Source organism: Lonchura striata, chromosome 3 (assembly GCF_046129695.1).
Source record: "Lonchura striata isolate bLonStr1 chromosome 3, bLonStr1.mat, whole genome shotgun sequence".
NCBI classification, from domain to species: Eukaryota; Metazoa; Chordata; class Aves; order Passeriformes; family Estrildidae; genus Lonchura; species Lonchura striata.
In genome coordinates, this window is record NC_134605.1 from 35935371 (window position 1) to 35960148 (window position 24778).

Here is a 24778-nt window from a genome sequence, read left to right on the forward strand (position 1 = left end):
CTGCCCTGCATCCAGCTGCAGAAAACCCACAGTTGCTGTCAGTTTTAGGATCTTGCTTTTGCCATAGGCACCTGGGACTCCTTCCCAACACTCTTAAGGCAATGTCTAACCCACATCTTTGCTATGCTGTCCAGGGGTAGGTGCCATTCCTTCCCCTGAGGCTGTAGGAGCCATCCCCATCCCTGCAGGTGGAGAATAAGGCAGGACAACTGTACCACAGTCTGGGTTTGCATTCTTGAGGAAAGTGATGGAGATCTTCAGCAAGTTTCTGAGCAACCTGATCTACATGGATCTGCTGAGAGCAGGAGGCTGGTGTTCAGAGGTCCCTCGCAACCTAAATTGTTTTATGATTCTTTGATACACTGTTTCTGAGCTTGTACTTATTTTATTTGATAAAGGTACATAATCCATCTGTGTATTAAAAAAATAATCTTTCTGATGAAGTCCCAGTCCCCTCTCCCAGGTCTTACTCCTACCTGAGCAGTCACTTCTTTGCTCACTTCACACCACCTTGAAACTAGCTCTGCAACCCTACAAGCCAGTAGGAGGGTTTGGGTTGTGGGGAGTTTTGCCCCACTGCTTAGCCATCTACATCCATGAGGAGGCACAGAAATCCCTGGTCTGGGACAGAGACACTGATTGCTGCACACCAGACCAGCAGAGGCAGGAACAGACCTCATACAAAGGGTAAGTGACCCAACCATCTGCTGCCTCTCAGCCATGCTTTAGCAATAGTGGAGAAGGCAGTTTTGTGTCTGCTTCCTATGTTCATCCCAGGCTTACATCCACTGTGGGGAGTTTAGCCTTTCTTTGTATGAGAAAAGCTGCAGTGACTGTTCTGAGGTTAGAGCCAGCTGCTGCCTGCCTTAGAGTGAATGGGAGAGGAAAGGAGGACCTGGATCCTGTATTGCTCCTGAACCAGCCACAGCACAGCCTTGGCATCTCCAGCTTCACCTATGAGGACATATGAGAAGGATCAGCTCAGGCCCAGAGGAGAGCAAATAGTGAGGCAGGAGAGCCCACTGGAGAGGCAAAGGATCTTGGTCATTTGTGGCCAGACCAGAAAGGACGGCTTAGTAAGCGAGTCATAGAGATCTCTGGATTATCAGGAGGAAAGTACGGAACATGTTTGTAACCCCCAAGTCTGACAGGAATAGGAGGGTGCATCAGCCAGGGCAGAAGAAGGGCATGAGACCTGCAATGATTTTTGAAGTCTCTTTTTACAGAACCACAAGGCTAGGGAGCAAGGGTGTTTGCTTACTCCCTAGGGACATGGCGTCTGAAATGACAGCCTCCAGAAACAGCCAGGAACTACCCCATACAGTACTGTGGCAGGGAGACCCATGCAGCTATAACTGTCCCAAAGGCCCCAGAAGAAGCATCCCAACACCAGCAGAAATGAGGATAAAGCCCCTTCCTGTAGTCGCAGAGAGGAGTTACAAAGGGTCTGGCAGTATTTGGGTTTGCAAGAGGGCTGTGCCCTCCTCAGCACTATGTGTCCTGTTTCTGAGTGCTGGAGTCAGATGACAGTGGTGCCTGCATGGCACGGGCTGCTGCAGGCAGCACACCACAACTTCCCTGCAGGGCCGGCCCAACACAGCCCTGCCTTCAAATGCCCGTGGGTGCCAGCTGAGCCAGCCAGCCAGGAGACAGCTCAGACCCAGGCAGGGCCATCACACCAATGCTCAACACCCAGGGTTTTGTTGATGCGTTTGCTGCCCTGGGAGCCCTTCCCCGCTGCCCAGTTGGTGCCGGTGTGGCTCTGCAGGGTGCAGTTCAAGGGGTTTGCCAGCATGATGACCTGCCAGGGCCTGGTTCAGAGTCCTCACAGCTCTGTGGTCTTCCTTGGCTCAATCAAGATGGTGTTGAGCATGCCCACCTGACACTCCTGGTCTTGGAGCTTTCTTGCAGCCTGAGAAGGGCTTTGGCACCAGTTCGACCTTTGACGGCCTCTCTGCCAGTTCCTCAGCATTAGCAGGACAGTGATGAGGACCAGCACTGCTGTCAGCACCCCAAACACCAGCACTGTCACCAGCTGGGCTTCACTCAGCCCTGAGTCCCTTTGGGTCACCACCTCCTTCACAGAGATTTTCAACAACCCTCCCCCTGGCTCTTTCTCACTGTGGTTGGCCACACGCCGCCCTGTGACCACAGTCCTGATTGGCTCTGGCTGTGTCACCCCTGGTGTCTCACTAGTGCTTTTCAAACCTCCAACATTCTCATGGTTTGCAGGGTGGTAGGGAGGAGACCAGGTGGGCTCAGGGATAGAGATCTCACAGGTTTTGCCAGTGAAACGGTCAGGACACAAGCAGTCATAGTCATTGATGCGGTCATAGCACTTTGCTCCATTTTTGCACGGCTGGCTGGCGCAGTCGTTGATGTTGATGGTGCAGAAACGCCCTTCAAAGCCCACCTGGCACTGGCAGGAGAAGCGGTTGACACCATCGTGGCAGGTGGCCCCATTAGCACAGGGGCGCATCAGGCAGTCATCCACATCATGCTCACAGAGAGCCCCCACAAAGCCAGCGAGACACCGGCAGGTGAAACTACTGGCAAAGCCATTTTCATCTTGACATTGCCCACCATTCTTGCACGGAGACCTGTGTGGAGAGAGCGAGGATAGGTCATGGTCCTGGAGACCAAGCAGCTTCCCCCACCCCAAGTGTGTACCTGAGGTAAACACGCAGAGCTGCTTGCGTGGTCAGTGTGTCCAGTTCTTTCCATGGGAGCAGCTATCTCTAGGAGAAGACTGGATGGGAGTTCCTGTTTCCTTGAGTGAGAGGCCATGGGACCTCCTCAAAGGCTGTGGCTGTGCACAGGCCCACCACCCACCAGGGAAGGTCTTCAGCCAAATGATCTGAAGAGGAAACATGCCCTCCTGATGCTCCCCACAGGCATCATGGATGTCAGCTCATCACACCTACAGCAGTTTGGCTGCCTGGGAGATAGGATGTCCCAGGCATGATGAATAGATTCCTGTCCTCTTACAGCAAGGCCGGGAATCTGTTCAGATTGCAACAAAGCCGTTACCCTGGTGGGACCACGCAGTGCATGCTGCTAAACCAAAGCCAAAGGTGATTTTGGCTTAACTCCATTACTGTATGGAAATTCACAGGTAATGAGCCAAGCTGGGCCTCTACTTGGCAGTGTGTGACCCAAAGTTAATGCTGTCTGTAATCTCACTGCAGTGTCTCACCCTGCCTTCTCACATGGCCCTGTCTTCATCTCACAGTCCTTCCCATGGAAACCTTCTGGACACAGGCAGGAGTAATCCCCATCTCGATCGTAGATGCACTGTGCCCCGTTCTGGCAGGGGGACTGGTGTTGACAGATGTGTATGTCTGAGGGGAAAAAGATAGTGTCAATTAGAGAGAAAAGAGGGTTGATGTGGCCAACTCAGTGCAAACACAACCCACAGAACCCCCTGGGGATGGATAAGTGGCAAGAGTTTCTCTCTTCTCCCCTCCAATAGGCACCTGCAGCAACAGAAGTGCAGTGCCTGCGTGGTTGTGAAGATGCAGTGCATGCCAACTGTCTGACCAGTGGAGATCCCCTTGTACAGACAAGTCCCTAGGGAGAAGGGGAGAAGTGAGAAGGGGAGTCCCCCAGATGCCTGCTGAAGGCAGGAAGCCTTGGGGAAAGCAGGGGATGATGCTTGGAGTCCTGATGCAGCATGGGAAATGCAAGGAATTAATCTGCTCCATTTCCTGAGGCCAGCAAGCTTCACACCAGCTCCTGCCATACAGCCATGGAAAAAGTGTCAGCAGTCTGACCTCTCTTGCAGGAACAGAATGGTCCCAGCTGTGGCTTCCAGGCAACATCCCATCTCCCAAGCAGCCAAAACAGCATCACCCAGGTGGCTTCTGGCTATGCCAGCTGATATATCCATGAGGGTGTGCTGGGCTTCTACTCTCAGCACCAGATGTGGGGATGCCCAGCCCACAACTCACCTTTGTCACAGAACTTGCCAGCCCAGCCAGTGTGACAGATGCACTGCCAAGGCTGGTGGCATGTCCCATGAAGACAGCCTGGCATGCGCACGCACTCCTCACAGTACTCCCCCTCCCAGCCTGGATCACACCTGCAGGAGGACAGGGCATAGCAGCATAATCAAATCAAATCAAATAATCAAATCCAGCAGGAAAGCTGGCTACGTGCTGTGCAGGGCCCCTACAGAGACAGCAGTGCTCGGATACCCTCCCAAAGGCCCCATGGACCTCCTAGCTCCTTCTTCCAGAGGTAAGTACTGGCATCTCATCTGTCCGAGGAAGCAAGCAGACACCCCCTGCAGCCAGGGATGGTGAGTGGCCAGCAACAGAGCTAAGCAATTTCACTTTCACTGCCCACATCCCTCTGATCTCCTCCAACCAGCCACTCTGTATACACCACTGCACTAGCTCAGCAATTCTGCCTCCCACAGCAGGCAGCCACTCTGACAGGCAGAGAGGAGCCCATCCCTAACCCTGAGCTTCCTGAGGGAAAGGGTCAAGAGGCTGCTGAGGTCCGTGTGTTTCACTGCTTCTCTCTGCATTATAATGTGTGTCATTTTTTGTCTGGAGTGCACAGTAAGCCAGCTGTGAAACCTTGCTTGCTATGGCTGGTGCACAGAACAGTCTTATCAGCCAGCTCACAAGGGCAGTGCAATGGGAGAACCTGCAGCACACAATGAGTCTTCTGGCCCCAGAAGAGCAGGGCAGTGGCAATGCCTAAGCAAAGCCAAGCTGTATTGCTCCAGGGGCAGGCATCCCTCAGACCTGCCAGCTCCAAGGCAGAAAGCAAGTGATAACAAGATGAGAGCTCAGAGGAGGTGGCACCAAGCCACAACAAAAGATATACTAAAACCAGCACAATGGAACCAAACAAAAACAACACAGTTTCTAGAGTAAGGAAGGGAGTTCATTTTCATGGCTGGGGCTCATTTAAGCACAATGTGTGGTGACTGCAGTTTTTTTGAGCTGGCCTACAGCTGCACTTTCAAACCTGGGTTGGCTGTTGTTGTATGTTGTTCCAAAGAGATGACGAGTGAGGAAAATGGTAAAAAAAAAAAAAAATAATATATATACATACACATATATTAATTAGAGGCTTTTCAATGGGACTGGAAGTGATACCATGTGCCTGTTATAGTCTGGGGAAATACATTAATACCTGGACAGCCCTGAGCAGAGGGATGTTTACACCCCTACCCCCAGTACCTGCAAAGAGCAGGTGCTACCAATTCTTCCACTTCTCCAAAAGGGAGCTGGCCAACCTAAAATTTGCCAGGAAGGGGGCCAGGTAAGCAGCCAAGTCTCCCTGAGTTTGAGGTGATTTTGAGGTACTACCAAGCCACAGGATTCAGCAAATGCTCTGAAGGCCTGAAATCAGCAGCAGCAACTCATGTGTGGAAAGATCTGCAGCTGGGACACCTGTCACAATGTGACATGTGGCCTTTCTCATTGGGGCTTGCAGCACCGTGCTCCCCCAACCAGCCACAGCTGCTGAAAGGGCTCAGGGAGGAGCTCTATGCAGCTGCAAACGAGGCCCCAGCCAAACCAGAGCTGGACACTCCCTGATGCAGCAGCCAGCAAGAACAAGTGGCCCAGGTGTGGTGTGACAACAGGGGTTGTTCTGTGAAAGGGGATTGACCATGCCCTGGTGAGGAGAGCAGTCTGCCCCTTGCAGCCACAGGTGTCCAAGCCAGCCCAAAGCCAGCCTTTGCCTCCCGGTGCTGCCTTTTAGAGTGGGGCTCCAGATGGCCCTACAGTGGGACAACAGGCAGTGGGTCTGGGGCAGCCCAGAGCAGGTATATGGGTGCTCCCCAGACTGAAGTGCAGGGTCAGGCTCTGAGCTTTGATCCTGCGGGATCTGAGCACCAGCTGGAGCTGGGATGCCAAGTACCACCTCTGCTGCTGTAGCTCACAGCTTGCTGGTAAACCCTTTTTGAAAATATCCGGAGATCCCCATCACAGCTCAGGCTTCTGAGAGGGGACCCCTGAAGCCCTCAGTTATATGGATGGCTGGAAGCCCTTCTCTTCCATGCCTCAGGGAGAGCACCTCCATCTCAATCAGTAAGGAGGCCAAGCAAGCTGATCAACCCTCATGCCTGCCCTGCTGCCTGATGACATTGCCCCATCATATCTGAGCCTAAAGGCTGCTTCCCATCACCCAGGCATGGCCAGGCTATCCTGGGCTTACCTCTAGACAAAAAGGGCTCAGCAGAATAACAGTGGTCAGTGGGTGAAGGTGGGCACCCTGGAAGCACTGGAGCAAAGGCTAGAGGGGACCAGCAAGAGGCTGAGGCATCAAAATCTCTCACTCCAGAAAGTGTCAGGTAAGAAGAGAGCAGAGTGATCGGTTCCAGGTGTGGGTGAGTGGAGGAGGAGGTGCTTCAGCTCCAGGCAGGGGAGTAGGCACCAGGGACACAACGTCAAGGGAGGGAGAGCAGTTACAGTCAGGAGCAGTAGAGAGCCAAACACAAGCCATACCTGCACTTCCCATCCTGGTCACAGCAGCCATGGGAGAGATTGCAGCGCTCACTGCAGTCATCCCCTACAAGACAAGAGACATGTGGACTTGGATTAAGCAGAGAACTATAGATGATTCCAGATCTGCCCATGGCCCTAAGTGTTTCCTTAAGTGCTTAGCCTACCTGTCCCCAGAACTGTAAGGTGGGGGACCTTCCTTTCACTCACTGGATGCCACACAATAAATGAAGATTTCACAGTCCACTGTCTATAACACTGTCTTTATTGAGAAATGGGGCTCTGTTTCAAAACTACCCAGTCTCTGGTCATCTTCCCCACCTTTTCTCTGCTGCCTCCCTTAGATTTTGGGCCCTTCTAGGCAAGAGCTGGGGTTGCCTGTGCATTAAGACAACTTGTGTAATAGGGACTGACCCACCTGGGACCTCCTCTCAATAGTCTTGCAGTAAGTATGGTGAGAAAGCTCAGAGCCAAGTACTGCAAGGGGCGCAACGGGACCAAGGATGGAAATGGAAAGAATGGTTCTTTACCTCCCAGGATGTTACCATCTCCAAGGACAGCTATTGGCAAAGAGTGGTGTGACAGGGGCTCCTGCCCTCTTCCAGGACCCAGTTGCCAGAACTCCCCTTCCAGCACAGGGAAGCAGGACTTGGCATCACATGGGGCCAAGTATCCAGTTCTGTTTATTTATTTAAAAGCCATAGAAGCTGTAACTGAGCCATGGCCTCACTGTGCCATTTCTCATTCTCTCCTTTGTGCCAGGTGTTCCCTTTCATCTCCACCTTCCCCTCTTCCCCACTACTCGCTTGCATCTTAGCTCCAGAGGTGAGCTGGTTCACTCTGGCTCCATAAGCAGCAGAACTAGAGCAGATGTCAAGAAGCAGGGGGGTTTCTCCAGAAGTCTTGTGCAAGTCTTGTGCAAGCCAGGCCCAGGAGGTGGATGTCCTTACCTGAGCCCCTCCATCCTGGACTGAAACAGATTAAAGCCCCCATGCCTAAAGATGCGCTCAGGCTTTCCCAAGCAGCATCTTGTGCTGCCTGGGAAAATGTGCAGGGGAAGAAATCCCCTGTGCATGCAATTTTGCTGCAGTAGGCAGCAGGTCCCACTGCACAGGGTAAGAGCCTCCTAAAACAAGTCACTATGGAGCTGGAGCAGCATCCTGGAACTGCTCAGCCCCAAGCCTGGGTATTGCCACCTTTCCTATTTGTAACCATCTCTCCTGGCACAAGGCTTTGGGAATTCATTGCTTACCCAGAGCAGGGATAGAGCAAACTAATCTTTGGGAAGGATTTTGTCTCACTGAACCCAGGGTTAGCTGTTCACTTTAGGGACCTTCTTTCCCCTGAGCAAGCTGGAAATTTGGGAACCCATTAGCCCTAACTGAGAGAGCCAGAGCAGCAGGAATATCTCTGTCAGTCTGCTCAGGCATTGCCACCCCTGTGGGTAAGAGTTTCCAGTGTCATACCTCGGGTGATTCATGACTGGGCAGCATTTTCTGCTTTTCCAAGTCAGACCATCTCAATTTTGCATGGAAAACTGAGGAGACTTCAGCAATGCCAAGGACAGGTTTGGAAAGATGGAAATGAAAGAGAAGGACCCATGTGTACAGAGACTCACCTTGCACAAGCTGGTGATGGGCCAAGAGGATCCAAATCAAGGACATGAGCTGGAGACAGAAGTTCCTGAGCATGGTCAGTGTGGCCCCACCGAGATGAACACCTACAGAGAGAAAAAGAGCAAGCTCAGCAAAATCCCTTGGCTGACACCACAGCTCCTCTCTACTGCCTGGGAGTTTGAGTTGAAACATCCAGTTTTATACAGCTTTGTCACCACACTCCCCTCTGTTCCATCCAGACTCCTTCCTCTAAGTCAGTGTTGGGGCACTAAGAATTAAAAAGCTTTTGAGAATGTGTATATAGCAGAATCTAGGGTGCACACTCAATCCTGAGTGTGTAATGGCTCAGGCTGTTACAGGACATCTTGAAGCTGCTGTCAGGAGAAATACCCACCCAGCTGTGGGGACCTTCATCTTCCCTCCCTAGATCTGGGATGCTTCAGCTTCATGTTAATTAAGGTCCTCCTGTGCACATTTGAATGAATAAATGGGCTGAGTGTTCTTCACAGTGCCCAGGCTGCTTTTCAAACCCTACAATGAGAGTAGGGAGTCCAGCAGATCTAGCAGAGGAGCAGGCAAAAAAGCAGCAGCCCTCTTTCATTGTCCAAGCAAGAGTGTAGCAACAGGCACTATTGCTGGGCTGCAGCCCCAGGCAGGAAATGTGAACACACACTTCTCACTAGGTGGGGTTTGGTCCTTTTCCTCAGCTGCCCTACAAGAGAGCCCCGTCAGCTCAAGGTTCCTGCACCCATCTATTTTCCAACAGCCTCCTGCCCTCTTGAAGTAGCATTAAATACTTTCCAAAAATGCTTCACTCCCTCCCAGCCTTCTGGGATTGTTAAGGGCAGGAAATTCAAGGGTTATATCATAAATATATTACTGTAATGAGATGGGAGGAGTTAAACAGTTCTGTTAAGAGAATGGCGAAGGTATGGAGCAGACTCTATCCAGCTGCGTGGGTGTGATGAACAGGGGCCATTCCACTTCCAATTCTGGAAGGTTATGTTTGGTCCATAGTTGTGTGAGAGACTTCCAAGATGGGGACATAAGTCCTCCTACTCACATGTACACATGCATTGTAGGAAGAGGTTTTGGGGTCCCTGCTAAGAGCTTCACCTGCCTGGACTGGACATAATAGCCCATAAAAGCAATGATGTTGTTTGAAGCATCTTTCCAGCAAACAAACCACCACCAACGAAGGATGCAGCATTTTCAGAGGGGCTACAGGATGTTACTGCCACTGCCCCAGCCAAGTCCCACCATTGATTGCTGCATCTTCCCTCCCCACAGTCCCTTTGACAAAATGCTTTCAGGACTCTTCTTCACCTCATGCCCCTAAACACTGGGCAGTGTCAAACAGCTGCTGCATTTCAGGGGAGGGTGAAGCAATTGCTATGAAACTTATAAAATAATTTAGGGCTGAAGAGTATAATATTCCTTCAGGGCTGTGAGAAGCATAAGCTCCAATCATATGCCATTGCAAAGGCTGTTTTTTTCCCCATTGCAAAGGCTGATTTTCCCCGACAGCTCCCCACTTGAGGCATAGCCTCTCAGGCCTCCCCACCTAGTCACCCCATGTGTGCTGCTCCCAGCAGAACCCCCAGGGTCAACCCGGACCCCAGCATCCTGGGAGGCAGCTGGTGCCAGGGAGAGGTGTGAGCAGTTCCCACCTGGGCAGGCCTGGCTTTGGGGGTCACAACGACATGGGTGAGGGAGCTCCCTCCATCCCACTTATCCACCTCTGCCTGGCCGGGCTGGGAGCTACCAGACCTCCGGGTGCTGCGAGTATGACCCCGAGTCTATTAACCTCCCTTTCGAGGGTATCAGAGACCTCTGTGCATTTGGGGACTAGCAGGGACATCCCCAGGACTCGGGCTATCAGCACTGCTCCAAGTCCGAAGGCTATCGGGACCCCTCCGGGCTGGTGTCCGGGGGCAAGGGTGGGAACCTCGAGGGGATGCCGCGCCGCTGCGTCTCGCCGCGCCTGTCCCCCCGCCCCATCCCCCCGGGGCTTTGGGACCACCCCAAGCCCAGTGCCCCCCGGAGGGGCACGGCCACGGGGGTGCTCGCCTTCCCCCCAGTCCCGCCCCACCCCAGGGCTGTCCCCGGAGGGGACCCTCCGCGGAGCCCCGCCGGTGCCCCTGCGGCCGGGGCGGCGGCAGGTAAAAGGGGGTCGGCGGGGCTGGGGCGCTGTGGGTCCCCGGCCCCTGCTCACCTCGGCGACACGGCGGCTCGCGGGGCTATCGCGGGGTGCGGCGGCGGGGGACGGCCATGCCCGGTGCGGCGGCGGCCGGGCTGGGGAGGCGCGGGGCTGCGGAGGGAGCTGCCGCCGCGTGTGCCGCGCCGCTCCGCCCGCCGCCGCCGCCGCCGCCGCCGTGCAGCCCCGGCCGCCTGCCAGCGGCTGCGTGTGCCTGCACATCCCCGCTCCCTCCCCGGGACATCCCGCCTCCCGCCGCCCCAAACCGCAGGCAGCCCCCGATTCGGCCCGCCCTGCCCGCTCACCCCTGCCCTGCTCCCGCCGCCGGGGGCGGGGGGACCCCGGCACGGCCCCGCCCGACCCCACCGCCCCGGGGAGCTGCGGCTGCGAGGGCTCACCGGCCCCGGCTCCCAGCACCGATCGCAGAGCACGGAGAAGTGTCCCGGGCTGGCGATCCCCGCAGGGGCGCGGCCTTGCTGGGGGCACCCCGCCCGGGGCTCCGTGGGGGCTTCCGCGCTCCCCGCCCTCGCCGGGGCAGGGACGCGGTCCCGCGGGGCACTGAGTTTCTCAGCCCGGCGCCCCTCTCAGGAATAGGTGCGCGATGATCCGAGCCTTCGTTTTGCTCAGATTATCTGAAATAATACTAATAAGCAAAAACACCTCCTGCAGCCCCTCCCTGATGTCCTGGGGTCCACTAAAACACCTCCACTGGCAAACTGTAGAAGCCCCATCCTTAAAATAAAGGTTCAACTTGTAGTAGTCACCCCACAAAAAAGAAGCCATCCAGAGAAGCTGTTGTCCCCAACATTTTTCTCACTTCCACTCATGGGATTTGGACATCAGCACTTCAGTGGACAATAAGGAACAATCAGGAAACTATGGGAGAGGGTCTGGGCTGTCACACCTTCAGAAGAAACAACTGCCCCCTCTCCTCCTCACCTTGCATGGCCTTTCTGCTGCTTGACAAGATGATATCCATCACCTTCAAAGGTCCTAGCAATCCTTAATTAAATTACAAGTTCACATCAGTCAGCTTTTTTCTACCCTTGTATCCCACAAGGTTTGCTTTTTTTTACCCAGAAGGAAGAAGAACCATGTCCTACAGGCACTTAATGGATGTTTTCATGCTCCATCTCATCTCATCAGACAAAGCTCAACAAATCCCTGCTCTCACCTTCTCTAGTCCCCCCAGCCCTCTGCAGTTCCTGACAGCCCTGTCAGTCCCCTGTGGCAACCATGGGTAGGTAGCTCTGCAGGCCTCAGGACCCAGTAAGAGCCCAAGCAGCAACCCCATCAAAGCCAAGGTCTCTACCAGCTCTGAGCAGGGACCCCTACTTTCTCATCCTTGGCATGCCTGGACAACACAACATGATTGAGCGATAAAATGGAAAATGGAGGCCTACCACCCTGCCTACCTGTGCAGCAGCTGCCTCCTTCCTGCCTCCCTCCTGCTCTCCTGTCAGCCAGGAGCCCTGTTCCATCCCTTGCCTTCTTCCTCCTTCTGTCTCTATCATCCCACAGACAGAGGGACAGAGAAGTCCAAACCTCCTGCTTAGGTTGCTCCATCAGCTCTTTGGATATTTATGGGACAGGTGGGCACCAGCTCCATCCTGAGATACTTCCTGTGATTCTACATCCCTTCTCATCCCCCGATCCCTCACAGCCAGCTCAGCCTGCTTTTGAGCCCTGATTCCTACCATGTCTAGAGCTTACAGCAAAAAGGAGAGGGGAAGACTGAGGGAAAAGCACAGCTTGTGGTACTTGGTTTAAAACCAGACAACATCTCCTTCCATCGCTACAGCTCTAGGGTCTGGAACGATCCACATTTCTGCTCTGACACCCATAACACCCTGCCTTGCACTCTTTGCCAGTCATGGTTGGAAGCTAAGGCAACACCTCCAACACTGAGTGTAGGCTGCTCAGCCTCACCTCACCTCCTCCCTGAAATCCTACCACCTTCACTAAATGTGTCAGATAGAACACCACCTACTGCAACATCCTCATCTGCTCCTGTATTCCTCTTCTGGGATCTGCCCTGCTCCTGACCGCACTGCAGTGCAATGTCATTTCACAGCCATGCCCCGGCGCTCTTAAACCTCACCTGCTTAAATGTCCCTAAAAAACCCTCTGGATGCCATGTGTGCATTTGAATGGGAAGACAGGAGGGGGCCTGCAGAGGGGCTCCGACATATGCTGATATCTGTAAGTGTCTGAGTCCACAGCATGAGCGCTGTGAGAGATGGAGATGGGGCTAGGTTGCAGCCAACAGACTCGGACATGTGGCTCTCCCTGTGCTGCCTCTCTTGGAGGTGAGAGCTGTACCAGCAAGTGAGGGCTCTCCAGGCTGAGGAGATAAAGTTGGTTGCTGAAGATCTGAGCTCCAAGGAAGGGGAATGAAGAACAAAATCCAGGGTGGGATTTCAGAAGGTGGGATACTGAGGAAATGTGTTTAGTGGTTTGAGGTTTGGCTTTGCATTTGAGTATCACAGAGAGAAGCAGGCAGGGATGGATGGGAGTAAAAGGGGAATACAGAGGAGGGAGAAGAGACCCATGCAATGTGAACCTTGGGTGCACTCCTTCTTCCACTCTGAAGGGCTCCAGTCCCATCCCAGGGCACAATCCTGTCTCAGATTTGCTGTGTCAGTCTGTGGACTGCCTAGTACTATTTAATCAGAGCAGCTCTACTTGCAGACCCAAGAAATGGGCATTGAAGGGATTCCTGTGGTTGGCTTAGACCCTGCTCTACCAGGCTCTGATCCGTGCCGTGCCATCCCTAGAGGCGTCTCAGATGGAACAGCTGCTAGATCAGAATTAGGGAGCATTTTTTCCTAGCCATAAGAGTACCTCCATGACTTTTCCCTCCAGCAAAGGAAACCCCACAAAGCAGGGACCTGGAGCGGGAACAGGAGCAAACTTTTGTCAGTGTTTTCCCTCCAATGCATGCCAGATGAATACTCCCTCCCCCACCACCATCCCAACACACCTTCACCACTCACAGACAGAGGGAGGAATTACCTGTCAAAACCAGCTGAAGCTGCTTCCCTTTCTTCCGGAGTCTGGAACCTGCACCTTGGAGGCAGCCAGACATCAGGGACAAGAAGCAGATGGTGAGCTAAGAAAACAGATAATGATGCCTCTTTTCCTTCACAAAGAAGCCTTCTTCAGAGCAGCAGCTCTTCCCTGTGCAGAAGCCCAGAGAAATTCACCCCTTCCTGCTCATTCTAATTCCTGAAGAAAGGTGGAAAAGCAGCACAAAGAAGCTGGAGAAAGACTGCAAACATCTCTGAGCTGCCAACTCAAATGATCATCCTCTTCAGCTCTTGCTCTGGGTCACCCTCTCCGCCTTACGTACAGCACCAACCCGGGGTCTCTAGGTTAAAACAAATGTTCTCCCCCATCCCACCCCCCTTGTTTTTCCAATTCCACCCCAGCCCACAACAAACAGCAGCTCACTGGCCCTACAGCCATGTAACCCAACCCCAGCCATTGTTCCCCTTCCACAAGGTCTATATTTGACTTTGCAGCAGCACCGTAGCTGTGCATGTGTGTGTGTGTGTGTGTGCATGTGTGTGCACTCTCTGCACACACACGCTCTGATATTTGTTCAGAGCCTCATTCCCCAGATGCCCGGGATTGCTTAGAAATAGCTTCCATGGGCAGTAGGTGTTTGTGCCTTCAGCAAGGAAGTGGAGGGGGCAGGAAAAAGAGAAGCAGGAGGGGGTGGGATTTGAAGGCAGAAAACCTCCTGGCTCTTTTCTCACAATTTGCACCATCTCGACGCTCTGCCACACTGTGGAGCATGGCCAGGCTAGCAGACAGCAATGCATGCACTCAGCAGTGGAACTGATGGCATATCTGGGGAATGATGGAGAAAAGGACAAGCTGTGGTCTCAGTGACTCTCTCTGGTGTTACCCTGCCTCAGGTTTTGCTCTCTGGTGGCAAAAGCACAGTTAAGCCTCCAAAAACTCTTCAAATATTCCTTCAAATCACCAGAAATGCCACTTGGAAGTACCCAATTCCCCTGGCCTGGTGGGTTTGCAAGGGGTGCCTCAGGGAATGGGAGCTGCCCTTGGATTCACCTTCGTACGTTCCAGTACTGCACTAAGAGTAGCCATCCTAGGCTTCCCCAAGATGTATTTTTTATTTGTCCAAAGCCTCCAGGAATGCTGCCCAAGTCCAATGTCACAGTCTCTGTGACCCCAGAGAATCTGGGAACACTGCCTAGACTTGGCATGAACTTCTTTTATTTGCTTCTTTTGTGACCTGACAGGATATAAGACAAAATGAGAAAAAAACGCAATCCAAATGAATGACAGGGAGGATTACTTTCATCCTAAACACTGATGATCCAGTGAACTTATTGCCACTGGGTAACAAGGAAAGGCATTCATTAAAAAAAACCTGACTAGACATTTATATAGACAATGAGAATAAATAGGAATGAACTCCAAAGAGCTATAAACCCTCTTGCTCCAGGGCATTGAAGATGAGTTCTAGGTGATGGTACAAGGAGCAGCTTTCCACGAGGGCAGATTCTGCAGTAATTTTGTGCAAGGCAATGTTTGTACCTTTCCCTGAGCCATGGAGGCCCAGCCCTGGGAGATGAAGGATGCTGGGCACGGGTAAGCACCATCCATGCATACCCACTACACACATTTGCCATTAGCGAGGCCAAGGCAGGATGAGCTGTGTCAATGCCCTGGTGGTGCCTGTGAGATGTCCTGGAGAAGTGATTCCCAGCTGCTCAAAGCCAAGCATCCAAAATTCTGATCATCAGCTTGCTTCTTCTCTGAGAGCCAGATGCAGGGAGCTCTCATCTCCAGGGCTGCTGCTTCCTGAGGGGCGGTCTGCACTCTCCACTGGCCTCCAGGCAGCTGCTCTGTTGGGACTATCTAAAATCTGACTGCCTGCTCGACTGCTTCACTAAAACAGATCCTCTGAGTGTGGGAGAATGCATGTGTCATTGTGATGGACTCGAGTTCAGTACCTGACAGCCTTCAAACCTGCTGTGAGGAGCAGCAAAAAAGTAAGCTTAAATCACATGTTATTTTGAGATACAGATTCCTCAAATCCACCTTCACTACTTCAATCCAAGACAAAACAAAGGTATCAGGGTAAAAAGAATTAAAAAAGAAAGATTAAATACTAGAGGAAAAAGACCTAGACTTGAAGAGGGGGAAAAAGAGAATGACGTATACATGGAGGGCAGTTAGAGAAAAGAGGTTTTACCTGTGTCCCCACAGCTCAAAAGGCTGAGTAAGCCCCCTTCAAAAAACCCTCTGAGTTCATGAGAAGGTGTAGGATCTTGTTTTGCCCTGTGATTTCTGGCTTCTCTCTGGGTGCATGTATAACAGCTAATGTCAGGGCTCTCCCAAGGGCACTGATTCAGGGAGTGTATCCGTTCCCCCTACCTGCCTCCTGCTGCCAGGAGGAGGTCTGGAAGGGCTGAAGTGGGAAGGAGATGTCTGCCAGGCTTTCCCTTTGCTGGCACACACCCATGGGTTCCTCAAAGCCCGTCTCCAGCTATGCAGTCTCCCTTTGCCTTTCCAGCTGGCAGTTCTAGCAATGAAACCTCTCAATCTCACCAGGATCACACAAGCATTTAATGGGAGACTCTTGAAGCAAATCTTTTGTGCTTTCTTAGTGCTTGCCTCTGAGCTTGCTCTGGGGTGTTTACAGGGGGTGGCATATCTTGGTGTTTGCAGTGAAACCTGGCAGGAGAGCCTGTTGCAGAGAATGTCAAGGTCATTTCATGAAACTATGGCCTGTGCTTAGAAAGACTGGAACCACGGCTGCAGAGAAGTCCATAATTAGCAGCCCCAGGGGATGTGGACGAGTGTTGGGCGGGAGGCTAATTGTAGACTGGCTGTCTCCTTGGCCTTCAGCAGTTCTCGTGAAGCGGAGAAGTGGTGAGCTCAGCCAAGCACCAAGCGTGTCCTAGGGAAAGGTAATTCCTCCCTGGCCTGCCTGGACTCGTCCCTATAAACAACAAGAGCTCCACAGGGAGAGCAGCACTGCAGATTTCATGGAAAAAAAAAAGTCTTTGTGAGTTGGAGGTGCATGCTAGCCACACAGAAGGGCTCTTTGAGAGACAACACACAGCCATGTGTGTCTACATGATAGAGACTGTGAGTCCCTGCTCTGCCTCAGAGGGCCTGGAGGATCAGCTACTCCTTCCCCATTTGTGTACCGTGGTGAAGTGCCAATCCCCACACCCCAGTGTGTGGTGTCCTCCTCTCGCACATGGTAAGCACTGTGCTCAGACCTGGATGAAGCCCTGTCTATCTGCAAACACCAAGGAGAGCTGGTGTTACACCTAACTCTCTGCCACCTACCCATATGCTCCAGTAGACGTCTTCCCCCTTCCTCTCCACATACTTTTAACTCAGTTCATTTCAAACACTTTATTAGCATGACAAGCTAAACAAGTTTTGACGAAGGGGAAGGGAGGCAGAGCCCCTTGAGTCTTGGTCTGAGGCTGCCACAGTGACTCCAGCCTTTGCTTTCCATAGGGTTTGCCTTGCATTGGAGCAGCCATCCTGTCTGTCAGGCACAATCTCTCCACTCCTTCACCAGTCTCTGGTGCACAGCAGCACTCATGCTGGATTTAGCTCCCAGTGGGATGAAGAATTTACAGTGACCTTTGGTGGGGCTAAGGTGAAGCTGCAGGGAGGAGAAACTGCAATGCTGGGGCAGCTTCTTCTGTAGGGAGTTGACCTCGAGGAACAGTGGTATCTGTGGTATGGATCCCAGCTGGGAACTGAATTTTTCTGGAAAAAATACCCTGTATAATGTTATAGCCCAATACTGTTCTCTTGCAGAGCCCTGCAACTGTGCAGAGTAAGAGTTGGAGGCACCTGTACAGGGCTCAGTGAAAGAGCTGGGATCGTGGCATGGAGCTGGTGGTGAGCAGAGAAATGAGTGGGATGCCACAAACAAATACTTGAGGTCAGAAAATCCTGATTTCAGCTGCCTGCCCCCAGGAGTGATGCAGCCAGTACAAAGTGAATGCAAAGAGCAGGAATATACCACTGCCAGACTCTGCACTCTGTGCCTCACATCGAATACTGCACCTCAGCAACAGGCAAGAGCTCACTGTTGCTGCACAATTTTGTGGCTAGTTAGAAATTGCCAGTAGGGGTCACTGATATATATTTATTTTATTCTATTTTTATACACACACTTTTATAAATTTATAGAAGACTTGCATAGGCAGCAATTGCAATGGGCAAGCATTGAAGTGCAGTATGTTGTTCAAGCATAGAGGCTGGGGGAAAGTGCCCCTATGTATGTCTGAAATACCACTGTGAGCTGTACGTCATGCTCTGCTCAAACCTGTGATGGCACCAAGCTGTGCCAAGCACTGGGATGCTGCAATGGTGGATTTTTGTCATTGTTCCCCAGTTCTGCCTGCATCTTCTGTTTCATATTGCCAGAAGTGCTTTGAGAGAGATTCAAAAGATTCAGAGATTCAAGCCTCAAGGGCAGGATATTGTGTCTGCTTGTTTTTCTGTGCAGTGCCCAGCACAGATACATCCCAACCACAGTGGGTGCCTTTGGGCAGTCCCCATAAGACAAGCAGCATTTTGGGTTGGGTTGGGTCAGCAGTGTTTTGTTCTTCAGCTGCCAATGCTGGGGAATATGTTTGCTTGTGAAAAGACTCCAGTGTTTTTTTGATGGTTGAATCTCCATTAAACTGAAAATTGAGTCTACCCTCACTCTTACATGGCGGGATGGCCTGAACTATACACGTGGGTATGTTTTTAGCAACTGTTTTATTGGCGGGCTGGTTATATTTGTCTGGTAAGTGTATGCTCCAGGCATACTGGCAGAATGTGTTTGGCTGTCCAATTCGGCATCCACAGACTTGTTTGACTGTCACAGGCTGGCAGTATTTCATTGATCTTATTGTTCCTGAAATGCTGTTAGTTTTGCGTGCTGAGCTCCTCTTGTATTGACATATCCCAGAGTGAAAACTGGGATATGTCTGCTCAAACTAAGTCTCAGCTCTTTTGGTTTTGGTGGACTTATCCATCCAAGAAACATCTTTTGCTTCTGAAGGTTTCCCAGCTGATGTCTACTGGGGAATCCTCTGTGCAACTGGAGTTAGAGAAGTAGCTGAGGAGACATGTGTTTCATAGAAGTCTCTTTACCACTGCAACTCTTAGGCAGGTGACAGCCTCCAAGTCAGCCACCAAGGGGCTGTCCAGCACCCACCATCTTCCTCACTTGATCAGGTTTGATGGAAAACTTGAGAGGACCAAGCCTGCACTGCCTTCTTCTGGTGGGGAGACATTATTTCTGGCATCTCCTTTTTCACTAGGCAAGACCATAGGCACTTCAGAGGGATTTGTCCTTCCACAGGGTGGCACCTGCCCCTCCAGGGGTTCCTTTTATTCAGTTACAAGGGTCTATATAAAGTGCTGCCAGCTGGAAAGTATTTTGAAGAGATTCCTCCCTGCTCTTCACTAAGGGTCATAAATTCAGCTGGTATCTGAAAGAATCTCAAATGTACTTCCAGGATTGTTTGCTGAGGGCTTTACATCTGCCAGAGGCCCCTTAAAATAAAAGGATTATTGGGAGTCAAGTGTTAGATTACCTGGTGCTTGTTAATTGAACTTCAGAGGCATTAGTGAGCAACTGGCTCTAGCAGGGAGCTGCACTTTGGTATTAATGGTGTTATATAAATGAATATAATGTAACCTAGCGTCATGCTTTTGCATCATGTCACATCTCTGGGCTCAGGGCAATGGTGAGTCCAGCTCACAAGCATATCAGATATAGGGAAAGGTAGGGTGGATGTATGTGGAGAGGAAGCGGGATTGGGAATCAAGGCCTTTGGGATCTGAGGGAAGAGTGTGTTTTGGTGCTCAGAGCAGGTGATTGGTGCTCAACCAGCACAAGATGAGTTCCTGTCTTTCTTGGTGGTCTGACCTTGAGATCTGATTTTGAGAAGAGTTTAATGGAAGCAGTAAATGACAAGACCATTTGAAAATCAGCCTCTCTTCTTCATTCAGGCCTTATTTCACCTAGACTCGTGAAAAGTTTGAAGATCCTACTCTGACAAGTCACTAAAAGAAAGCAAAGCACTTTAATCATTGCTGCCATCAGTGCTCACCCACGGAAACCTGAACAGACCACAGCTGTGAAGGCTCCAGGGCAGCAAGGCCTGGTGGAAATGAGAAACCTCATCAGCTATGAAAATTTCATCAGCTGGCGCTGTGGAAGCAAGAATCTGGAAGTGCAGAGCAGATGGGCAGCCTGGATTCTTGGAGCCATTGTCCTTCTGCTTGTTATCTGACTCCAGCACAGGGAGGGTTTGGAGAATGTATGGGGGCACAAATACTGAAGGCTTTCTTGAAATATCCCTGGCTGACGCGTGGTGTTGTGCAGACGGCCCTTGCTGGGCGCTCAGCAGACGTTTTTGCACAATATTCCCAAGGTCATGGAAGTGGGGTCCTGCTGAGCACCTGTCTTTTATTGTGTAAGAGAGGGGACCACTTGGGCAGAGTTTGCAGTACTGTGAGCCTGGTACTACCTGAATGTAAATCTGAAGGCTTTGTAAATGTAGTAGTACATTGAAGAACATCATGTAAGTTCTATCAAAACCTTTTTGAACCGGGAAAATTTCCTCAGGACTAGGCTTCATTTTTTACTGTGTGAATCATCAATTCATGAGATGTTTGTGAAACAACAGGATATGGAAGCAGTGGGTAAGTCTATGCATTGGGCATGAAAAGCAATGGAAAAAGTACCTGTCTGATCTCAGCATTGAATAAATGGGGTGATTTAGTTAGAAATTAAAATGTACTGATTTTTCAAAACCCAAAACTAGAGCAACACAGCAGAAGATTTTGCAAATGAATACCAAAGCACATTCACAAATTGTGTCAGGGTTTGACTAGCTCTTGCCTGGCACACGCTGTCCTCAGCATCCCTCCTTTAAGAAGCAGAGAGTTGTTCTTGGGGGTTTTCAGGTGGGTTTCTCCATTTACTACTCTACTTTCTCCCTCCCTCTCCACCTGGTCCCACTGTTGGGTTTCTATTTCTCTAGAGACAGGCTGGGATACGCCCGAGGCTGTCGGGTCGTTTCCCAGAACGCGGGACACGTAGGAAGGGGCAGGGGCAGGAGCGGTTCCCGGCCCCCGACACTGAGGGCGGCCGCTCCCGCCCCGCCGGGACTGCCCCGCCCCGCCCCTCCGCGCGTGCCGTCCGATGACGCAACCGCGCCGCGACGTGGGGATTCCGCCGGATTACCCGGCGTGCCCCGCGGCAAAATGGCGGCCTAAGGCGAGAGCGCGGGCCGGGGCCGGGCGGGGGCAAAGTTTGGGGCGGGCCCGAGGCGGGGTCGAACCGAGGCCGAACCGGCCGCAAAGTCACTGGGACCCTTGGTGGCGCCGAGCCCGACCGGGTCAGAGCCGGGCTGGGGCTCCGGGGGCGGGGAGCGGGGAGCGCGACCGGCTGGGGACGAAGCCCCGGGCGGGGCCCCCTGCGCTCCTGGGCCCCTGCGGGCTTCGGACGACGCCCAGCGAGCGGGGTGGGCCTTTTCTGTCCACGTGTGTGGCGAGGAATTGTAGAATTTCCGTAGGACAGCGGGTTCGGGCGAGTTGCACCGTGGCCGGGGGGGGGGGCGGGGTCAGCCAGGTGGGGCGGGGGTTGGGTGCGAGAGGACGGCGAGGCCCCAGGGAAGGGACGGTGTCCGTGAGGAAGGGTGGTGATGCCACTGCCTCGGTCATCAGGGCGTTACGGAGCTCTTCCTCCCGGGGAAGACCCGTGTCAGAGAGCAGCGCAGGCACGGAATCAGCAGGGAGAACCTGGTCCTCGCAGGGTGTAGCTGTTCCTGAGTGATGGAGAGTTAGGTGGTGTGATGGAGACTTAGATGGTGCGGAGGATGAGAAAGCAGTATCTCTGCAGGGAGCGTTGCTGGAGTAGGAGCTGCAAAATGGAACAAGTCTGGACCAGCAGCTGTGTTAAAGAACCAGAGTGTTACTGGCAGAGGCAGGGTTGGAAGAGAAGAATCAGCATTCCTCTGGTGTCGGACTCGGCAGGGGTTAATGGGAAATTCTCTGCCAGCCTGGACATCCTCTCTAGTGCAAGGGATGCCTTCCCCTGTAGAACCAGTGTGTAGCCTCTGAGAAAATGGGGAGACTTTAAAGGCAAACAGGTGAACAGTAAATGCTGTACTGCTTCTGGCTCTGAGCTTGAGCACTGCATGGAGCAGAGTAAAGGATTGAGTGCTAATACACAGATTTTTGGGTGTGCGTGAGGTAGGCATCAGGGTGTGCAAATGATACACAAATCTGGCAAGGCTGAGAATGACCTAGATCTGAGAGATGCCAGGTGGCTCTTGTGCACTGAAAAGAATCACCCATCACAGGTAGATAGTTCTGTGCCAGTGAAAGCTTTTCAGAGCTATACTTTTCTGTTTTACAGATTCAGAGAAGGAACTGGGACCTATAAAGGACCTATATAAAATGAAGTCATGAATTTTTACTAAATCTTCAGATAGCAGGTAAGAAAGTCAGGAATGAGCTGATGCTGAGTCAGACTGTGGCTTTTTTGTACCACTAGTGGAATTTTTTTGAGACCATATGAACCACATACCTGAAACAGTAACCCTCTTTGTGGTGTTCTCTGTATCATAGTAGGCCTGTGTTGCCAGAATTGAGAGGCCAGGGGTGTTAGTGAAATGGGAGTGACCCTGAGAAATTCAGCAAGAGCTTCTGGGAAGAAAAGTTCAATTAAAGATGTAAGCCAGTGCTCTTGACATGCCATCTGGGAAATCAAGCTTAAATGTGCTCTATCAGTGCCAAAGTAGCCATGCTGGCCGTATAATTCACAAGGGATCTGCCCAGCCATAATCCAAATGAAATCCTTTCTGACCATCCTGCTCTTGCAATAGTGGCAGTGTCAAAGTTAGCTGGTTCTAGTGGCCCTCTGTTCTGTCAGGTTATTTGTTCCACCATGTTATTTTTCCACACAAATTTTAACTGTGCCTGTGATGGGTGGTGCAGGTGTACCTGCACTCACTGTTGAGATCCAGTTTAGAGGAGCAGTTGTTTGGTACCCAGCTGGTTTTTTTATTGTGCACTGTCAGATCACCTTTATAACAACTCCTTTCTCTGCAGAAAGTACCTAGATCCCAGCAGTGCTTTGCATACAGTGTGCTTTAGCTTCTGGGTGCTAAATCAGCATTTAAGCTACCGGGTCTTAGCTGTGGTATCAAGAGGAGTTTTTAATTCCTTCCCAGGCACCCAGTGCTCATGAAATCTTGAGTGCATTTCAGCAGGGCCAGTGGAGTTCTAAATGGCAGCCCGTGGTTATCTTCATCTTTAGTATTAACAAGGCATTGGGTCAGGAGGGGATGAGTTACTTGCCAAGACCTGTTGCTTCTTCACTCTCCAAACCAGCTTTCTGAACTAAAGATGACCTTGCATGCTTTTCCACTCTGTTTAAAGTTGTTTGTTAGCTGCTGCTAAGTCACTTGCTTTTCAGCCAACAAACCCTCAGTTCTTATCTCTGCCATCCACCCTAAATACAGTCATGGTATAGCTTGTCAGGGAGATAGGTAAAAGCTTTGAAAAAGCTGTAGTCTTTTGCAGGTCTGCCTGCTTCTTGTCCCAGCACAGAAGAAATCAAGTTAGATGGGACAAATTATTTTTGTTCAGTGTACTGGTCTGAATGGTATCAGAGGTGGCTTGGAAAAAGGGCTTGTGGCAGCTGTTGTGGCATATAAAGTGTTTTTAAAAAGGTGAAGAAAGCCAAGCTATTTGAGAGGTAGCAAAGAAGACAAATTTTAGAAAATGTATCTGTATATTTTGGTGGTTGATTTCATGCTTGTGAGTCTTAGAGGCTGATGGTTTTTCTGAAGGTGAACTCCCTAACCTGTTAAAATGTCTGCCATGTTTTATGGAGAATCTACTGAAAACTGGATTCTGATATTTCCATGTGTCACCACATCTACAGTGTAGATCCAAGAATCAGTTCTGGAGGTTAGGTCCTGACAAATTTACTGTGTTATGTTTTGTTGTCACAGGCCTTGTTTCTCCAGCACAGAGTGACAACAGAACTCTCTGCCTTACGTATTGCTGGGGAAATGCAACATGTAGAGGTCTCAAATGAGCCTGCATGTGATGCAGATTGAGGGTAGGATTCCTCTGCTAATAAATGAGGATCTGGCTTGACACCTTTTTGATTCATCTTGCTCTTTTTACTGGGCTTGCCAGGATCTGTAATTCTGATAATACAGCAGATTTTCTTGACCATTTGACTTGATTAATGCTTTGAGAGTAAATTTAAGGTCCTGAAACTGGATATATTCATCTCCTTGCTTGAGGGTTTTTGGTGGGGAAGGTACCTCATTTCTGTATGACATCCTGAGCTTCAGAGAGAGAGTGCTTGTTGGCATTTGTGCCAGCTGTGTGTATTTCAGATCACTAGTAACTGGGTAAATACGATCCTCTCTGAGATTCTTTTATGCAGGACTGCAAAGGAACTATGTGTGCAACCTATGCAAACAGGACGAATGCCTTAGGGCACGAAATCATCCATCCTGTTTCCCTGCCAGTTCCCCTACCTGAGGGCTTTTCCTTAGATCTAGATTGGCTGAATCTGTAACTGTAGTAGGAAGAATGTTACTTTTTAAAGTTGAAATACCTTTACAGCTCATTGGAGGGGAAGGGCAATGTTATGGTCAGAAAGATACCTAATTTCTGCCACAGATTTATTGTGTTCAGATCATTACTGTTTCTTACTCTTCATTCTTTGCTTGGAAAAGATTAACACCATTCATAGTAGGGATTTGAGGATGAATTCATAAGTGTGTAGATGCTTAGATACTATGGTGTTGAATGCTTTAGTAAAGCTTGGTGGAAGAGAAATGAAATGGTATTTCAAGCTCTGACTTTGAAATGAAGCAGAACCCTATGTGATCTATTGTCCTGTGTATTCTGTAGTATGGTGAAATTGCTATGGAGTGCAAGCCAGGCGCTACCTTGTTTAAGGCAAGTAGGCACTCTGAGACCTCACTGTTTTTGCCTTCCCAGGAACTATTTGCTTGCTTTGCTCATGTCTAACCTTGCCTCAATCATTTTGACTTCAAGGACAATTTTCTCCTTTTTGCTTCATTGCTTGTTCCATTCTCAGAGTAACATTCTCTTCATTGTCAGGATGTTCATGTATGGTTTTATTCCAAATATGCTCAGCCAGAGAGGGCCAAAAGCAGCAGCTTACAGGATGTTTTGTAGTTGGAATGACATAAGCCAGCCTCTCCAGAGGGTCCTCCTGGGACAAGCTGCTCTTAGGAAGGAAATGGCATGGAAAACCATGTAGGAGTGTGAGAATAGCTTTGCAATGGTTGGAATGCAGTATAAGCATCACTTGGGTGGGCTCAGTTTTCCTCTGCTTTTCAACAAAGCCTGAGGAAGACTGCTGTGCAGGGGTAAAGGAGCTGGAATGTATTCTTCAGTTGAGGTGAATGCAATTCAGTGAAACTGATAGG

The 24778-nt window shown here is 51.0% G+C and overlaps 2 protein-coding genes across 4 annotated transcripts in view; one reads left to right on the forward strand and one right to left on the reverse strand.

Moving 5' to 3' along the window:
- Positions 1–365: 365 nt before the first annotated feature.
- On the reverse strand, positions 366–10397 carry DLK2 (delta like non-canonical Notch ligand 2). Its single transcript, XM_021544110.2, has 6 exons — positions 10296–10397; positions 8083–8184; positions 6468–6531; positions 3951–4081; positions 3197–3341; positions 366–2600 (listed from the first exon to the last, which is right to left on the reverse strand). Exons 2-6 carry the CDS (start codon positions 8153–8155, stop codon positions 1826–1828), a joined length of 1188 nt encoding a protein of 395 aa, XP_021399785.2. The 5' UTR covers positions 8156–8184; positions 10296–10397; the 3' UTR covers positions 366–1825.
- A 10119-nt stretch (positions 10398–20516) lies between these two features.
- Positions 20517–24778, forward strand: part of TJAP1 (tight junction associated protein 1) — a 40311-nt gene continuing 36049 nt past the window's right edge. For 2 of the 3 annotated variants that reach the window (XM_021544112.2, XM_021544115.2), the window contains exons 1-2: positions 20523–20568; positions 21712–21790. The gene's annotated coding sequence lies outside the window, so the exon portion shown is untranslated. Of the gene's footprint in view, positions 20569–21711; positions 21791–24778 lie in introns of all 3 variants that reach the window. The other variant, XM_077782070.1, reaches the window with a different exon arrangement.

Excerpts from the sequence above, each read along its gene's own strand:
- DLK2 (XM_021544110.2), bottom strand. The coding sequence starts at position 8,155 with ATGCTCAGGAACTTCTGTCTCCAGCTCATGTCCTTGATTTGGATCCTC. Across the intron at positions 6,532-8,082 it reads CCATCACCAGCTTGTGCAAG|GGGATGACTGCAGTGAGCGC; the intron begins GTGAGTCTCTGT and ends CTTGTCTTGTAG. Across the intron at positions 4,082-6,467 it reads GACCAGGATGGGAAGTGCAG|GTGTGATCCAGGCTGGGAGG; the intron begins GTATGGCTTGTG and ends GTCCTCCTGCAG.